Raw genomic sequence first — 18,735 nt, forward strand, 5'->3', positions numbered from 1 at the left:
TGTATGTAACCTGTTTACCTTCTGCAGCGTCTCACATTTTCCATGGCTGTGCCCAAGAAGACTGGTGCAAAGCAGTGTGGTTAACAGTGCTGGGCCCAAATCATTTGGCAGTGCTGTAGCAACAGCTGGGTGGATTAATCATAAACTGTTGCTGTGGTTGGGAGACAAGTATTTGTTGTGATTATTTTGGTTTCCTTCTTTTACGGGTTGGGTAAGGGTGTTGTACCTATTTGCAGATTTTGAGAAAGAAAAATAATAATAAGTCTTAGAATCATGAGTGAAATTATGAATGAATCCTTCTTTAATAGGAAAGCATTCCTTTGAGGATGTGACTTGTAGAGGGCTGGTCATCCATCATGAGCTCAGACCATTAGCTAGATGTGCTGCGCGTGGCTAGAAGAACGTACTACATTCTTCATCCAGCCTGGCCACCATAGATGGGGCACTTACAGCCCTGGGCAGGCTGTTCCAGTGTCTCATCATCCTTCCTAGCAGTTTCTAAACTTCCTGTTAATTTCTGGAGTCCAGGAGCGTGCAGTGAGCAGTGCCTGCTGCAGAGGTTTCCAGCTGCAGGCAGCGAGTGCTGCTCACCTGGCCCTCTGGGAACCAACATCTGCACCATGGCTGCTTTCAGGTGTGTGTGTTCTCTGATAGGTCTGGAAAAAAAGACTAAACTTGAGTTTAGGAACAGCTTTCCTTATTCTTCAAAGCTTTCTCTCTTTTTGCCTGCTGGTCCTGTATTTCCCTACCTGTGCTTGTAATGATGATTCCTTCATTTCATTCGTGGTTACTGCTTAATGAACTAAATGTTAATGAATTCTGTAGCATTTAAAATAGCTGCATAAATTGATGAAAAACAAATTAAAAAAACCCAAGAAATACCAATAATAAAGGGATGCATTTCTACTCCCCGAATTTAATCCTGTGTTATAACATAATGGTGTAGAACTGCCTGGCTGATGAACAGCTGCACAGCGTGGGCTCTTGGTTCTGCGTAGCTGCTTGTCCCTGAGCTGGGGTAATAAATGATTTACTGGTGTGGCTGCAACCTGTGGGCATTAACCCGTTGGGCTCCTGAGGGGGCCAACCTGAAAGCTTGCTTTGTGAGGGCTGCTGGAAGCAACGATTTCAGGTGCAAAGCTGGATGTCTGTTTGCAAAACTTGCTTTATTGCTTGTGGGCTGGTTGTCAAAGGGATTGGATGCAGGGCTTGAGGTGGTGATATTGAGTAGAATCCGTGCCTTTTAGAGTTTGATTTTGTTTTTAATTTAATTTTCAGATTTCAGTGTATTTTCTCATCTCTGCTTTAGAGATGTGATACTCTGTTGCTTTGGTTTTTGCTTTATCTGGTACTTTCCATGGATGCTGTGTACTTAATACTGTGTCTACCTTTCTCTCTCTGGCAATGAGTACTAAAGGACTTCATTAGTTGTTGAGAATGGGTCAGTGATGTACATTTTTCCAGACTGGCTCAGATGGGATGCTCCAGTAAAACAAGCTGATTTTGTGTCTACCTAAATAAAGTACGTGCTTCACTAGGATGTTTTTTCCTATGGTTGCTTGAGTTGAAAGGAACAGGCTACTTAATTAAAAACAACTCCTAATTTTGCATTCTCTTCCTGTCGTCTTTCAGCTGGCTTTTGTGCATCTGGGGGCACTATAGGTGCTGCATAGCATATCTATTCATATTTCAAAGATAACTGTAGTCCTGTTCCTTCTATTTTGGGTGCCCAGCTTTGGGATGGTGTCTGTTTCTGTAGAAAATTCTGAATGTACTTGTCCTTTGAACACTGCTGCTTCTCGAGAAGTTCTCTTAAGTATCTAAAGTCAATAATTGCTTTTACAAACAAAGTGTTTTATTTTTGAGGACTTCCCTAGAATTTATTCCCATCGTGTGTATTCAAGCTACGCAGTGTGTTAGAAGTTATCATTTGAAGAGGCACCTAGAAGGTCTGCTAAGGATTTCTGGCAGTTAATACTTGAGCCTGAGATAAATGTTTCATGCCTACGTGAGACAGCTGCCCCAGAACCTGTTGGAGGACTTGATTTGAGTATAAACATACGTGTGCTTTTACGTACGTGCTGCACTATAATTCAAGTTGACTGTTAGTTCTTAACTTTATTAGGATGTAGCTACTTGAGCTGAAGATGGAGCCTCTGCTTTTTATTACAGCTACATGGTAGCTACTTTAAAAACACTGCTTGGGTTTTAGGAATCGGTATCTTAATTAGTGTTTGCTATTAGTAATACTTTAAAGTACCAATTGACAAGTGAGGGCAGTTCTATCTTGTTACAAGTGGATTGGATGACAATATGTGTGTATTGTAATATGTGAAATTAATGGCCCTGTGCTGATGGCCCTTGTACATTTACAGAAGACTGGTCTTTATGATACACAAATAGATTCCGGACACAGGAAAGAGGCTTATGACAAGAGGATGAGATCAGTTTGTATAATTAGAGCTAGCAAATAATCCTTTTACTCTCTGTTGTTTCAACTTCTATAGATTCTTAGTTTCTTTGAAATCGGGCATGAGGAGCGTAGGGTTGATAACACAGTGATTTGAGTTTTGTGGGGTTTTTATACCTAGCAATAGCAGTGAAGAAACCAGATGTGTGTGTTGGGAGTGATTGCTGCCTTCCTCTGCTGGGCCTGGGGGATGCTGCTGCTTTGGTTTACCCCACATGGCTTGATCTCCTTCCAGGGTTTGGGTGGTAAGGTGGGAGCCCCAAAAACTGTGGTCCTGTGCTGCAGGCTGGGCTCTGGCCCATTAAGAGCATGGGTCCATTGCTGCCACCAGGAAGCCAAGCTACATTAAGCAAAACAAGTTAATCTATATCCAGAGCGTTTTATTAAATCATCAGTCAATTAAATCAGTGACGCTCTGTTAGCTTTCATTCCAGTGAGGCTCTGCATGCAGTTATTAAGCTGTTGCTGTAGCAACTCTTGGCCTTCTGTTGGTGAGGCCTGCTGCATGGGGAAGGCTGCAGTGCTGAGCATTTAACATATAGGGCTGATTTTTCAGTTGAATTCATTCCTTTTCCATTCTTTACTGGGGAAGGAGAGTGTCATGAAGTTACATTTCTTTCTGGTGCTGTTAAAGCTGTCTGCATGCAACTGGTTGCAGTGGGGGACTTGCAGACCTGCCAGTGGTCCTTCAGAGGCGAGGACAGCAGGGCCAGGCCAACACGAAACGTGTTTACATCTCCTTTCCATCGCTTGCAGCCAAAAGAAACTCCTCTGTGTCTGTAATTGAATGGCAACATATGGTTTTGTTTGCAGACAGGACGCAGCTGGCAGGCAGCATCACCTGTGGAAATGATGCAGGAGGGATTTTTTTCTTTTCTTTATAAGGACTCAATTTAGTTATAAAACCTAACCTTCAGCAAGTTGCATGAATTCAGGTGGCTGTACACAAATGTCTGGGAATTTATGCTCAGCACCTTCCTCCTCAGCTGCAATGGCACATGCTGTGCTGCCTTACTCATACCCTGATTGCTGCCACATGCATGAGATGCAGCTCCTCATCTCCTTACTCCCTTCTACAGTCAGGCTTTTGCTGGTGGTATTGTGTTTGTGACGTAACTTCTGAATGGGTTACTTGCTTGATTCCTCCAGCCTCCAATTTCTGGCAAGAAAAATAAAACCATGCATTAATATAGCTACAGAGGAAGTCATTCAGCATTTAGTATTGTAGTGCCTGGAAGCATGGATATTCATCTTCTGTCACAGAATCAGTCAGAGTAAGGTTTATCTTAGTCACTGCAATTACTGCTTGATTTATACAGATTTCTCCCTGAAAACAGATGAAGAATTGGATCGTTATTTCTCCTGCCTAACCAGAATGCTTGTTGGTTTTGCTCTCAGTTTTATGTTTTATTCAGTATCCTGGTGCATCAGACGGCGTTAATACATCCCTTAGATAGGCAGTTCATTTTGTGAATGGTGATTTCTGGTACCCATTTGGAATGAATGAAAATAGTGGGGCAAATTTTGTGAGCAACTCGTTCCTTCTTTCACCTAATACTGAAGAGAGCAAGTTATTGAAGATCTAAACTGTGCAGGAGGATACCCAGGGAAAAAAAGCACGAAGCAGGATAATATGAGTAAAATTAACATTGTTTGTTTCTATGTTCAGACTTATTGTTACAGATAAAGAAAAAAAAAATACATAAACCAAAACAAGAACAACTTTGTTTCAAATTGTAATTATCATGGAGTAAAAAAAGAAGGGAGGCTGCTGATGGGTAACACAACTTGGTAGCTTAGATATCCCTCCTAGGATAAAGGGAATATTCTAGTGGAGTGATTCCCATGACATTGGGGGAGAGCAATTAACTTGGGAAAGATGCTGCTATTCTAGTTCTCTTTGCATGAAATTAAGAACTCCAGCAGGGTTCTGTCTGCATGTGGCCAGCTCACCCACCGCTCGCTGTTTCCTACTGCCTTTGTTTATCTTGTGTAGCTTAGGACATGAGCTTTTTGGGGGCTGAAACCCAATCCTCCTGATATTTCTGAGCACCTCACGAACTAACATTTTGTGAAAGCAGAGTGTGTGGGAGTGTGAGGACGTGGTGCTTTGTTGGGTGAGTTTCAGTGGTAGGACTGCCTGTAGTGCCAGAAAGCGCCGAGCAGATCCAAATGGGTTCAGATAAATGTGCAGTGTAGACCCTTAGATTTCTTTAAACAAACGACCCATAAGCTGTAAAAGAGTTTAAAGTGGGAGGATCTGAGGATTGATTGCAAGGCGTTTTAATGAAGGTTATAAAGTTTGAAAACCTCAAAGACTTGAAATTGAAGCATTTATTGTTGCATATGTGGTGTATAAGGGAGAGGAGATGGGCTTGCACAGAGATACCAGGTGCTTTCAGTGCCTCTCCTCTCTGTTCCTGCCCATCCTACTGCTTTCCTTTCTGACTGGGGAAAAAAACAAGCAAGTGTAAATAAGATGTGGTGGGAAAATCTCAAGGCTGTTTTGGTAGCTCTGAGCTGTGCTGTTTGGACAGACCTTCAGTGTTATCTGTGCAGGGCTGTAGGCATGGCGTTCAGATCTGTCCTTAAGATACACTTTGCAATGCCTGTAAGAAATAAGCCAACTAATTAAGGTGAAATTAAATAGTAGCTGGGAATAGTGGATGGAGAGGATTTGTTATTCAGTTATGCTGTGTTTGTATCCCTTCCTGCTTTCTTGGCTTGTCAGGGCAGAAACTTGGTTTTGCATTGCATTTTCTACAGCATGCAGTTGATGGGGCCTTGATCCTGGCTGAGGTTTTGGGAACCACAGTAAGGCAAATAAATGCTCCTAGTTGGACTATACCATATCATAAGAGAATGAACACAGTAGTTTGTTCTCTTCCATGATATATGTGGAATAACATAGAATTTCTTCAGAGGAGGCTGTAATAACACTCACTGTATTAGTTCTTCAATGCTTAGCGGAGCAGAAAGGTATCCTCCCCATTCTGAGAAGGCTTCAATAGCTTTCCATTTTACTGACTTCTGCAGTTCTTTACAATGCCTGCAACCACTGTTGCTTTTAAGGGCTGGAACCTGGACTTTTATTTCACATCCTGCTTTGAAACTTGGAAACACGAGGGATTTCACTGCGGTATCCTAAGGGGAAAAACCTAGCAGAATTCCAGAAGTATTGTAAGATAAATGTCTGGATGGCTGTAAAGCATGCCAAAAATATATATATATATGTGTGTGTGTGTGTGTATATGTATATATGTGTGTGTGTGTCTGAAAGATGCAGCTATTTGCAAGAAGGAATATGAATGTTTTAAGTACAGGCAACTGCTACTGGGAGAAAAGAACTATATGTCTGGGGACATCTGACTGTGCCCACTGATAATTAACTGTACCTGCAGGAAGACAGTGTGAATTTGTGTCACATTTGTTTTGCTCCCTTTCTGTAAATGCTTCAATAAATGGGTTTAGAGGGAAGATTGTCCTTCCTTTTGTTAATAACAGGGATCTTCACTCGGTCCTACAGATAACACAGTAAACCTGTGTGATGGACTGAGACATGGTAGAAATGCTTCTCTCCAGTTGCATTTTCATAAGGCAATTATATGATGCTTATTTGGGCGGGTATCAAGTAGTGCCAGTAATGTATGTGGAATGGTGCTGGTGAAATGCTTTGGTTGCAGCAGTTGAGAGGGAAATGAAGTTTTATGCTGAAAAAGGTATTTGTGCTGGTTACTGGATCTCGTGAAAGCAGTGCACTTTGCAGTGAATGCAGAATCGTTTTGTGTTATTTTAGCCCTGGTGGAAGCACGCTTCTTGAGGAATGCAGCTGATCTGCAGTCTTTAACAGCACACGTTTGCTCTCCTGGGGGTGAGCATATTTGAGATGTCCTGCGGTAAACCAGCCTGCTTTGTGTGTCTTCCAGGATTTCCCTTTAATAAAAGTTCTGTTGCAGGATGATGACAAAACAAGTGCCAGGCTCTTGTCCAATATTTTGATTTTAAAAAAGGAGGAGATAGGGTAAACATGCTGCTCTTTGAGAGATGGAAATGCTCTCACTGCTCCTGGTGCTATATGTTTCAGTGGGTACAGACTGTTTTGGGTGCTGTGACCACACGGTCTGCTGCAGACTTAGCAGAACCAGGCAGGTCCTCATGTTCCTGTTTCCACTCATGGTGACTTTGCTCACAAAGCAGTGATGCTGGCTGTGATGGTAGTATTTAAAGCACAGCCTGTTGGCTGTGCAAAGGTTGCAAGGCTGCTCCCCCCAGCAGCAGGGAGCATGGCGCTGAAATTCCCATTGCTCACTTGGAACGGTTTGGCTCTCTGTGCAGTCATAGCTTGGGAAGCTGTCTCAAGAGACAGTGTTCAGAGTAGTCACATTGCCTGCCTGCTCCAGCACCGTGACAAATAGCATCTGGGGACAGAGCTGAGCCCTTCCAGTTGGCAGTAACCCACACAGTCGTTTTCTTTTTGACTCTGTAAATAGACTTCTAGGTTGAGCACATGCAACAATTGTTTCTGTTAGAATTGGTCAGCATGTTTCACTGCAGGCTGCGTGTGCCCTGCCTGCAGAAAGCAAGCTGCTCTTCCTGTGAGGTTTTCTCTAGAATTCGTGTGTGGGACTCAAAAGTATATTCTGCATTTTTTTTCTGATAATGCAGTAGGTGCAATGGGTGTGATTTTTCTATCTTTGCAACACAAACCATGGCAGGTTGAAGGCCTTAAAACAAGTGTGGAGGTGGGGTTGTTATTTACCCTTTCTTGTTGGCTTGGCTCTCAAAGCAGCTCACATACAGTCCAACTCCGTATCTCACAGCAGGGCCAGGCATTCTCTCTGCAGTTTGTTTTGTCTGATAGGGCAGGTGTGGAGCTACCTGTCCAAAAAGATAGAAACTGCTTTCTGGGGAGCAAAGCAGGCATCAACTCAAAGGATGAGTTCCTCTAATCTATACAGTCCTCCTCTAATCAATACAGAAGAAAATGTTTTATAGCTTTTTATCTGTCAACACCAACTTGCTTCTTCCCCCGCCCTCCCCCCTCCCCCCCACTTACACACAAATATATATTTCTCCTTAAATTTTACATTTAAAGCAGTCCAACTTATTAAATTAGGATCCTTATGAATCTTGTTCTAATAATCACCATCACAGTCTTTTGTTTTCATTTTCATTACTATACTTTTTTCTTTCAGAGGCTGCCTGCCTACCTGCTACAGAAAGCCTACATTTAGTTCTCTGCTGATGCAAAGCACTCATTCAGACTTATCTGTCACTCTGTTTCTCTCATATGTTTTTGCCAGAGCACTTCCTAACAAGATAAAATATCTTTAAAACTTGCTTGTCTCCTTGCGAATGAAGTTTGCATACTTTGAAAAATTGGACTGACATATATATTATGAAATATTAAATTGTTTCGTTTAAGCCATTGATGTGAAGACTTCTAGTAAGATAAAAGGGGGGAAAAGCTTCCAGCAGGTATTTCCAGAGGTATTTTTCTTGTCAAGATCAAGCAGTTACACTGTCACCTTACTTCAGTGCTGCTGCTATGAACTTCTCTTGCAAGCAAAAATCCCATACCAGCACAGCCATTTGTTTGAACTCCTGGGCATCCCCTTTTCTTGAGCAGTGTCAGTATTTTCACTTCCTTAGGTATAAAATCTTTACTTCTTTTGGCCTCTGCAACTTGTGACACTGTCTTTTCAACCAAACTTAACTCTCCCTCAAGATGAGGTTATGCTGTGGGAGTTTGGAACCAGCCCATCCTTCCTTTCCTGACCTGCATGTGTCTTTCTTTCCTGTTTCTCTCTGCTCAGCTGCTGCCAGGCATCTGCCAGGAAGGGGATGAAGCAATGCAGCATGCATTTCTGTAGGGTGGCAGAGGTCAGAGTATGCAAGGTCACGTGATTACTTGAACAGCAAGAATCCAAATGCTCTGTTGATATGATATTCTTCTGTTGTTGCTGTTTTGTACACACCTTTGATACCTTCAGTGCAGTCAGGCTTCTTATGTTGTTTTCCACCATCAAATGAGTGTGAGTACAGGATTTGCAAAGTGGAGCCTACAACAGAAGTGACTTGATGGTATTGGGCATGATATGCAGTGTAACAGCTTCTTATTTTGGATAAATCTGACAGTAGGTGTTGTGATGGAGTGCAGGAGCTATGGTTTCAGCTGTGTATGAAAATGTGAGGAGCGTTAGTGGTAGGGTGGCGGGATGGCACCTTACACAAAACCTGTGAAAGCAAGGAAGGGGGCTCATAGCGGCTCAGTCCTATGGCATGGCAGCCCAAACACCAAGCATGGTGTGATGAGGCTTCTCTGTGGCTTAGCTGGAAGGGGGTGGGCTAAAGCACCCATGAAGCTGTCATTAAAAAAGACGAAGAAAGGTCTGGCTTAGTACTCGATTCCTTCTGTCAACACCTCTCCTGCTTCTCAAACCTGCACCAGGGAAGGGGTGATAAATCAGAACACTAAGTCCTGCTGCTGCTTTAGTGATGTCCTGAGGTCAGGCACATGCTTCCTGCCTGGTTGGTGAGGCTTTGAGCTGGGCTTTTTTGAAAGTGTTGACTTGATGTCTGGGCATAGCCAATGGGAGCAGGATGGGGAGGTAACAATGGCAGTCTTGTAGCTGTAGGGCACGTTGGCCCCTTCCCCATAGGTTTGTCCCAGCAAAGCAAATAGCTCTGGTGAAGATGAGGTGCAAGCTTCCTGAGAGTGTTTGCTTATTTGGCACTGCGAGTGACTGTAGTTGTAACTTGACTGCAAATCACAGAAGTTATTTTGTGCGGTGACAACAGCAACAATAACATACCTGTGAACCTTGATGTGGAAGAGATAAAGTTGTTAGCTAATGAAGGGGAAAGGATGACTTTGAGTGTGTTTAAAATAACTTCCTTTCCTCAGAGCTGACTTCTGAGAAGTTAAAATAACCGATGAGAGATTAGGAAAGCTAATGATTTGGGAATGGAGAGCAACTCGAAAGGTAGAATTTGTGTCTTGGGCAGATACAGACCTGTCATGTTCTGTTCTCTTGAAAATTTCACATAGCGTTCCTTAATATGCATGTTAGGCCAGTTGTAATATAGCCAGTATGGAGGTATGGGTGAATTTCAGGGATAAAGAGTAATCCTGAAAGTTTATATAAATGCAAAAATGTCGATGCATTGACTTTGAAGGTATATCACAGCGCATCTTTTATCAGCAAAAAGAGAAGTAGTTCATGTACTTGTCATGACTTGAAAAGAAACTGTGAGAAAACAATGCTCTGTATTAACTCCCTTTAAACGTTCTCATGTGAGACAGAACTGTTTTGCTTCTCTGCAGCAATATATTTTTTTAAGTCATATCCAAGTACTACCAGATTGCTGAACCAGAGTGCGGGACTTAATTTCGCTTCAAGAGGCGATTGCTCTGTTGCAATGAGACTTTGTAAAAATTCTAACACGCGGATGGGCTTAAAGGGAGTTTGTCCAACTCTGGTTTAATCTTTGTAAGGTACAATAACAGCTCTCAGCTGGATTTTGCTTTGGTTTCCCTGTTCAAGATGCCTGGGTTCAGAATAGGGGAGGCGTTCAGGTAGGTCATGAGGCAGATTGGCAAGGCTTGGGTGGTTTGTACTTGTGTTGGGGTTTTATCTTTTAGTCTTTGTTCCTTCTGTTTTCTGTTTGTGAGAGCTCAGTAGGACTGGCATGACAGGAACATGTCATAGGAAGGATTGCTTAGAGAGCTGCTTCTGGAGCTTACCAGCCCAAACAACAGCTTGTGTTCCCTGTCCCATTTTCACCAGCAAGTAATTCTTTATAAATCCAAAGAGACAGGGAAAACTATCAAGTGTAACCATTTTGAGGCATTCTTGCTGTTGGAAGGGACTTTTGAGGCTGAAAAAATGTATGAATTGAATGAAAAGCTCTCAATGGTCTCTAGATTCATCTGTCTGTGGTGTGGGACCTTCTGCAGCGGGACGGTGTTGGGCTGAGCAGCTCAGCAGGTACCTCAGCCATTGAAAATAACCAGTGCGAAAACCACTTCACAGTATAAGGAGAGTGTGTGAGGGAGCTCTAAAAGCTGGAATCAGCTAAGAGAACTTCAACTGTCTTTTGGATTTCTGCCTCACTAAAGGCAAACTGGGGGGGTTGGAAGGGAACAAAGTATGAACAAGATCCCGTGTGGGTTCTTGGAGGTTTTTTTGGTAGAAAAGCAGAGCGGTGTTTCGTCTCCTTGTGAAAGGGTTTGAAGTACTTGTAGTGCAGACTGCAGCGCTGCAGACATGAGCAATGACAGAGATTGAATTTTTAATTACTTTGCATGCCTTCCTCTTAGGAGTTTGGATTGCTTTATACATGCATTAAACAACAACTTGCGGCTTTTGCTTGTGCTGTTTGCTGCTGCAGTGGAGAAATAGGAAGACATATGGAAGTGAGGCGATGTATGGACAGATGTGTAATTAAGGACTGATCATCATCAAAAGTAAAGGTTGCTAGGAGGAGGGGATGGATTTAGGGGTGTGTGAATGGGAAGCCAGTTTCGCTTGGAATATTACAAATGCCAGCATGGCCAGTTGGACAGATGAGAAGCTCTATGATTTGCTCTGCAAATTGTTTTAGAATCATCTTTGCTTAATAACTGCATAAATGAAAAAAAATAAACTTAGCAGATCCAGAGGGAAAATACAGAAAATAGTTGTTTTTACATGACTTTCTATTAGAAGCAGTAATGTAAGAGTGCCAGTACCACGCTGGAAATGTAACGTCATGCAGCTTATGGAGAAGTACTTAATGTTTTATGGAAAAACAGTCCTAAATTTGTCTTTTCTTTTTTGTTTCAGTGTTCTGAGGTCATGAAACTTAATCCACAGCAAGCTCCGTTATATGTGAGTAAAAAGTTTCAACAGTTCTTTCCTCTTCTCCTATTCCTGTAAAATGCTTCTCACCATCATTGATGGAGATTCTGCTCATTTCCTCCCTGCTCCCCAAAGACATTGCTTGTATTCATTCAGTCGTACTGGCAATACACAGTGATAACCCTCAGGTGAGTTATTGGGTCCCTCTGTCTTCCAAGGACGCAGTTTGAAGGAAGTTTTGTGGCACGCGGTAATGCTGCTGTCACGTAGCCTGCACAGTGCAGGAACCCCTGGCTTTTTGGATCCTTTCTTGGTGTGTTGAGAGGCCATAAGAAGGGATCTTTGGAGTGGAGAATAGAACATCCAATGTGCAGCACTCGCTTGCTGTGATAATGTTTTTCTGCTCAGAGTTTTAAACGTGGCAGGGAGCGTCTGGAAGCAGTTGGGGCTGGGCTGACAGGCTCCTGCAGCAGGGCATGGCTTACGTCATCTCCTACAGGCTCGTAGCCTTGGTGGCTGAGTTAATAGGGAACAAGCTTCCTTTCGCTCTTGAATAGCAGCTTTGTTGCAGAATACGGGGACTGTCAAATTAGACCCAAATTTGAGGGGGTGGATGCATGTGTGTGACATTTATGCCAATGCTGCTGGCCAAGGCTGTAACCATTTACTTTCTGCATTGCCATGCACAGAGCGGGATGGGCTGCTAAGCTGTCCTGGGTTTCTGTGCTGCAAGGATGGAAAATCGAGAGGAAAAATTGTTCAACAGTGTGGCTTTATGGGGTGGGAATAGGAAACTGTCACATCAGATAATTGGGCTGTATCTTGGAAAGCGTTGTTTGTTGTAAATAGTGAATGTATTGACCTTTAATAGAATGTTTCAAGTTTTATGTATGTTTAATTACCAGCTGGAAGTTGTGTGCATTAGAATTTATTCTGTACTTCCTGCACTGAGCGTGGTGCTGGGGGCAAGATGGACACCGTGTAGATTGATCTGACTTGAGCAAAACAACCTTCCTGGAGTAGGACACCGAGTTGTGTGTTACTATGGAGCTCAGATCAGCCTGAAGTCTGTTAAAACACAAATGTGCTGAACAGAGTGACTTTGAAGAAACTTTATTTAGATTTTGGGTTTGATTAAAAAAAAAGTACAGACTTGTGTATAAATATGTTCTGCAGATGCTGCAGTAGAAATGTATGAACAGCAAAAAGCAGAATAAAATTATTATGTCTTTTGAGCTGGGTATGCCTTAACTAATCAGAAGGTTTTGTTTTCCCAGTCTTATCTTCTGACTCAGTTTACTCTCCCACCATTTTGTGTAGTTTTGCATTCAACACATACTTCAGTGGCTGATGTCAAAAGTTCTCTTCCCCGCGTGACAGTGAGGAGGACTTGGCTGAGGTCAAACTTTGCCCAGTGGAAAACAATGTTTATGTGGCACTCAGTGTTGCTTTTATTCCCATCTGAAGGAAAAAAAAAACCTTCATGGCAACATTATTAATGCATCAGGGACTCCTTTTCTTCTCCCCTGTGTCATCCCATGGCCAGGTGTTTATGCAGATCAGATCCCTTTCAAAACAAACAAATTTAGGTGGCTTAAGGAAGAAAACAAAAAGAGAAACCCATCAAACTTAAAAACTAAACGTTTAATCTTCCTATTTCCTCTCAAGGTTGGTTTTATGCAACTTTTAAAATTAATTGCTGTGTTTGTGGAGGTGTGAATTGGCTCAGCTCAACTGAGAACTGTGGGATGTGAGCAGAACATGAAGGAAAATATGTTTTCCTGGTATTATTCTTTTTTCAAGGCCTGTCCCATTAGCAGGTGAATACCAAACCTCACCAGGTTCCTTGTTCAGTGCAGTGATGATAACTCTGCTTTCCTTGCACATGTTCCTCCTCCAGCTTGTTTTCAGGAAGCTGAGAACCATGTCCCATGAATTTCTCCATAATTAATTACAGCTCTGTGAAATAGGTGGCTGGAAATGGCAGGCAATACAAACACATCCAGGGAATCTCTCTACATTTGCCTACTTTCAGGAACATTGCTTCCCCCAGGTTTTACCCTTTTATGCTTGGGGCATTTGCAGCTTATCCTTTACCCATTTTCTCTCTTAAACCAATAGCTTAGATTCAAGATTATCTATTTATTTAATTTGAATCTTGTGTGAGTTTCATCCTGAAAGCTCTGTATAAAGTGCAGGCTTTGGCCAGTGCATAGAAATAAAACAAGAATATCTTAGGAAAAAATATGGTTGTAGCAGCTTTACTGATCTGCTTATGAGGGTAGAAACTAAAAAATGATGTGTCCAGATCTGTTCCTGGAAGTCTATCAGCTTGTGTAGCACATTACGCCCTATCTGATGACTACCAGATTGCCCAGACTTGTAACTTAGTTATTATGGAAGACATATTGGGAACCCAAAGTGTTGAATATACTCAAGACCAAAATTCTGTGGGTGACAGAAAAAGTAGCACTTCCATATATGCTCTAATACAGGGATGAGCTTGGTGCTGCTCCTGGTTTGCCAGCAGCACAGTCACAAGGTGGAGAGGAGCTCATGCCAGGAGAGATAGGACAGTTATGCATTCCTCGATATAGCGTAGTGCGAGTTCAGCGCAGTGCGAGACACTTAATGCCAGATCCAAGCAGCTATCTGAGCTGCATGGCTGTCAGCACTCAGTTGCACTTATGTATGACAGTGTTTTTGGCCCAGGGTTGTGTGAATTGAAAATAAAGATGTCCAAACCTTACCTCCTTTCTAAAGCGAGGATAAATCTTTGCTGCTGCCTGCTGGGTTCTGAAGTGCCAAGGCAGCAGAACTGGGGAATCCTGGTCTGCTGTGTTCATGCCTCTTCATTAAGGCAGTGGATCCTAAACCTTGTCATACAAACTTGGCTTCAATGCAGCAATAGTTACTAGAGCTGTAATCTGCATAGCACATAGAGCTGTAGCAGGGACCAGGCTTTATCTCCTGGCTTTTTCGCTGGCGTGGCTCAAGGTTATGAAAAGGAACTGTCACTTGGCTGGGATCTCTGTTGGTTTTGTTTTTGTTTTGTTTTTTTGCTGGTGCTCTTCTGTTTTTGTTGGGGTTTTTTTGTTGCTGTTTTTATTTTCCCAGTGTGTATTTGCGTGGGTCAGACTTCATATGGAGGCTTTGGTGTGACTGGATGTTCTGTGGAAGAGTTGCTCTATGAACATTTTTAACATAAGTGGCTTTCTTCAAGTCTTTTTTTCTTCAGGATTTGCTAAAAAGTCTATGTGGCTGAGCAGTCCTGAGACAGTGCTTGGGAATATCTCTGATGCTCAGGTACCATGCTAAATCTGAAAGCGGTTTCACCTGTATTCTTCTTGTACTTCAGAGCTGTCTCGTTGGTATGGGACCCCTATCAAGCACAAGGTAGTGGATGTAGGACAGTGCTTAAGTCTTGCTTCTTCTCTGTCTGGGGCTTTGTGCACCCAGAACCCCAAATGACAGACAGAGATACTCCATACACTGGCAGGACTCAGGGTGGAGTGGGAAAGTTGCAGAGTTCTGGTGTTAATGGGAGGCAGGAAGCTGGGAGCTTCAGTTTTGTTTGCTTCATTGGATACTTGATACAATCTTTAATCTTCACCCTTTTTGAGTAAGCTGAATATCTCCACCAACGAGTCAAAATTTCAACTTGAGCATTGTAAGGTACTTCCTAGCTCTTGTCGGTGTATTACTGGAATATTTAATTCAGCAAGAGTATGTGGCTAGGAATAAAGGGATCAGCATTGCTCTAAGTAACAGAGGCTTATTTTTAAGTGGGTTTTATTCTATTGTGATTAATTAGTAAAGTTCTCTGTTTATAAATTAAGTAGCTTAGATTAATCACTTCACTTAAACGTGACTGAGGCTGAAATCATAGTGAGAGAAAGAAAATAGGAAAGAGCTTGGTAGAAGCCAAGTGTTGGTCTTTGTATAAATGTTATCATTAATTGAGCATCCAGTGGGGTATCCAGCGGGAGATTTAATTACAAAAGGATCAAGGATCACAGGCTGTGTCTCTATTTCTAACCAAACTGGTAAATACAGAGTGCATACAAGTAAATGACTACGATCAAATCAGTTGTATGCGGCGTCCTAGTAATCTTACTTCAGAAGAGCCTTCATGGCTTCTGATCTCAGCCTTGCTGGCTGCTGGCTCCAGGGTTATTGTTATGTTATTGATCTCTTTTTTTTTTAACCCATTCACATTTTCTGCCACTCTGAAGTCCGTGTTGTTTTCTAGAAGTAAAACCTGAGAGCAGCACTGGGTATGAAAGTGTTAGACCAGACTGAAGTGATATGCAGGGACGAGATGTGTGAAGCAGTGTCATCTTCTATTACTACCAAGGCTACAACTTTAGATCCACCTTTAAGACGGGTGTGTATGGGTTTTTTTTTTTGCTATGATAATGATCAGTGGGTGTGAAATGGAAAAGATTAGCAGCTGGGGAAGGATGATGCATCACTGCCCTTTTTTTTTTTTCTTTCCCCCTTTTGATTAAAAGGAAAGAAGTTGTTCTAAATCACAGCACTCCTGTGCACAGTTTGTCTAAGGTGTGCCTAGGTTATTTGGGATGACAAAGCCAGATGTGTCACACTTAGTGAATGTATGGGAGGGCAAGCACTTAATTGATAAAGGCGCTCCCATTGACTTTGGTCTTTAATCAGTCTGTGGACTGAGTCTCTTGTATAAATTGCCACTTAGGGAGCTGTGTAACCCTCAGAATTTCTCAGAGAGAGTCTTGATAGAGATGAGAGCTCTCAGTTCCATGCCAAAATGCCATGCAACTTAATGAAGTATGAACTTCAAAAGCTTCAGCAGGAATGCACTGACCCTCTCTTAATATAACCTGAGTTTTGGGTATAATAGATCTCTTCTGTTAATGAATGTACTGTAAGTTTCCCAGCGTTTTCTGCTTCAGTGTAGATGGGAAGAAAAAGACGGTGTTAATAATAGGAATATATCTCTTCGCTTACGAATCTCACATGGATTGAGACACAGTTGAAGTGCACCTCATGTGCATTGCTGAGGAAAAACAACTGTGGTAACCTCTGATGTTTGTGTTTTAAGAGGAACCCTCTTTTGAGTAAATAATGAGGGATTACACAAGGAAAAAAAAATAAAAGAACACTACAGAAAGCATGAGGCTTTAGGAGCAGAGTCTGATGGGTAGTTATTATGTCTGAGACAGCCCTGAGTATGGCTTGTGCAATATTATCTGCTAAGTAGTTAATGGTCTTTGGAAATCTCTACTGAAGGCACAAAAGGAAAGGAATGAGATACCTTCATAGTCCTAACACAGTAAACCGTTGCCATGAGATTAGCAGCTGTGGTCTAGTTACTTTTCTACTAAAGCTGAATTTGCTTTCTTAGTGACCATCAACAGTGACAAAAGCAACAGGGATGAATATCTGAATACCTGAAGTCAGTCCAGCAGAAGAAGTTGGAATATGCCAAGCTTGTTTTTGATGTGGGAGTTTCGCATGAAAATGTCTATGAACAAGTCTTACTTTCTCCTGAGGTCCTTAGGCAAGAGGAGAATCAACCTTGATGTTCAGCTCAGTTCTGCGGTCAGAGGATCTGATAAGCCTCTTGTCTTTTATTTGTTGAGTGCTTGATTTCTTCTTAATGGCAAAGTAGTTTTCTGCCTCGCCTTCAAAGTGTCTTTGATTTATGAATGGAAGGCCTCTGAGCGCCCTTTACAAATAGAATATTTGCTTGTGTTCCTTGTTGAAGAACCTGCTGCTTGTTTGGTTTTAAGAAACTTAGCTGGGGCGCCAGATCAAACTTTGTTTTTCATGGTTCGTTTTCATTCTGTGGACAAAATCATATCCTCCCTAGTCTGTGTTTGTCTGGTTCTTTGTTGGTTTCTTTTCTGAGTTTTTGTTACGTAGGTCCTTGATTTGAATTCTTTTCAAATTCTGGTGTATGTCCTGAAACAAATGCCTCCCTTCCTACTGAAATGGGCACACAGCAGTGCTTGGGGTACCCGATTGCTGATGGTGCTGCCCAGATGGGTTATTACAAAGCTGTTTGCTTGGCTTGCTCCTCTTAGATGAAGCATTCTCTGGCTTTACAGGATCTACTTAGTGTAGGATTTCTTGTAATGTGGTTATCTGAAGCATTTACTTGGCGACAGCTTTGGCTGGACAAGCCGGAAGGGGCTGTGTGGCCATCAGCTCTGCCTTCCTTTCTTCCAGGTGCACTATAGATTAATTTGCAGTTTAGAGGTCTCTTCTCAGTGCTTCATTCCTATTAGCCAAACTAAAAATGCTGGTGATTTGGGTTCCAAGCCCTCCTGCTGTAATTGTCTATTTGATCTTTGCTTGCTTCTATGATCTTCTTTAGTGTGTATGAGTGCACTGGTGTACAGGTGGACCAGCTTAATGTCTGGAGCTTTTTCTGCCTGAAGTTCTGCCCTTAAGTCAGCATTACTTTACAGCTTTACATGTGATTTTCAAATAATAAGATTGTCAGAAGAAAGGTGCCGGGTCTGGTACAGGGCAAGGGTGGGAAAATGGATGAGACGATGAACCACCTCTGTGGCAGAGCTATCAGATTGGCTCAACCTGTTCCCTGAAACTGAGCCCCACTGCAAACGGGCAGAAGGGATCCTTTCACCATCGCACTGGGTTTTAATTAAAGTACTGGATGAATACACTCTAAGGGTCTGAATTTAGTTTTTTCTTAGGTCTTGCAGTAGCTGATGAGCTGGTTGGTATCTGGAATGAAGTTAAGAGATTGCATCCCAACTCCTGTAGTGCTTCCTCTCTCCGTTGGTGGAGTGCAGGACTTGGCGTTTAAGAGGATGAAAATGCTCTTCCCCTGTGGATTGTACTTGTATAGGGAATTGATACATATTCTTGCATTACCTGTAGGACAACCACACCAATATCCCAACATCAAGATGTGGCTCCCAGCTTTGTTTTGTGTTACAAAATTCTGACAATCGTTTTGGGAACCATTAGGCCAAAAACAGTTCTGACAGCAGAGCTATTGTCAGGGTGATTTTAAGACCTTGAATTGACAAAGGCATGATGCTTTCAAATAAGCTTTTAAATCTGCGAAAAGCCTGTTGGCTCCTGTCCTTCAAAAGGTTGTGCTGCATGCGGTGTGCATGCAAACACTCATCCTCTGCAATCCCATATTGTTCCTAAGTGGGAAATAAACTAAACTGTGATTAATTGTTGTGCGCTGAGATCAACGCTGTGTACTGCCATCAAGTGGCAGCTCTGTTGCAGCACGTTTGCAGAGCAGCAGTCTGTAGGGCTTGCCTGCGTTTGCATCTTCGTTTCAAAGGGGTTCCTCTCAGTGTTGCACAAGTGTCATCTGCACATTGGTTGTGGCTGAGGGGTGGCTGTTTCTGTTGTCTTAAAAAAGGGAATGCTACTTTGTAAAGGGCCTCTATTGCC

At 42.4% G+C, this 18,735-nt stretch overlaps 1 protein-coding gene across 3 annotated transcripts in view; it reads left to right on the forward strand.

The window, feature by feature from the left end:
* Window positions 1–18,735, forward strand: part of AKAP13 (A-kinase anchoring protein 13) — a 188,498-nt gene that overhangs the window by 36,543 nt on the left and 133,220 nt on the right. For all 3 annotated transcript variants that reach the window (XM_072345260.1, XM_072345262.1, XM_072345263.1), the window contains exon 3: window positions 11,299–11,343. In XM_072345260.1, coding sequence (XP_072201361.1) covers window positions 11,311–11,343 — 33 coding nt within the window. In that variant the 5' untranslated portion in view covers window positions 11,299–11,310. The remainder of the gene's footprint in view (window positions 1–11,298; window positions 11,344–18,735) is intronic.

This window comes from Excalfactoria chinensis, chromosome 10 (assembly GCF_039878825.1).
Source record: "Excalfactoria chinensis isolate bCotChi1 chromosome 10, bCotChi1.hap2, whole genome shotgun sequence".
NCBI lineage: Eukaryota > Metazoa > Chordata > Aves > Galliformes > Phasianidae > Excalfactoria > Excalfactoria chinensis.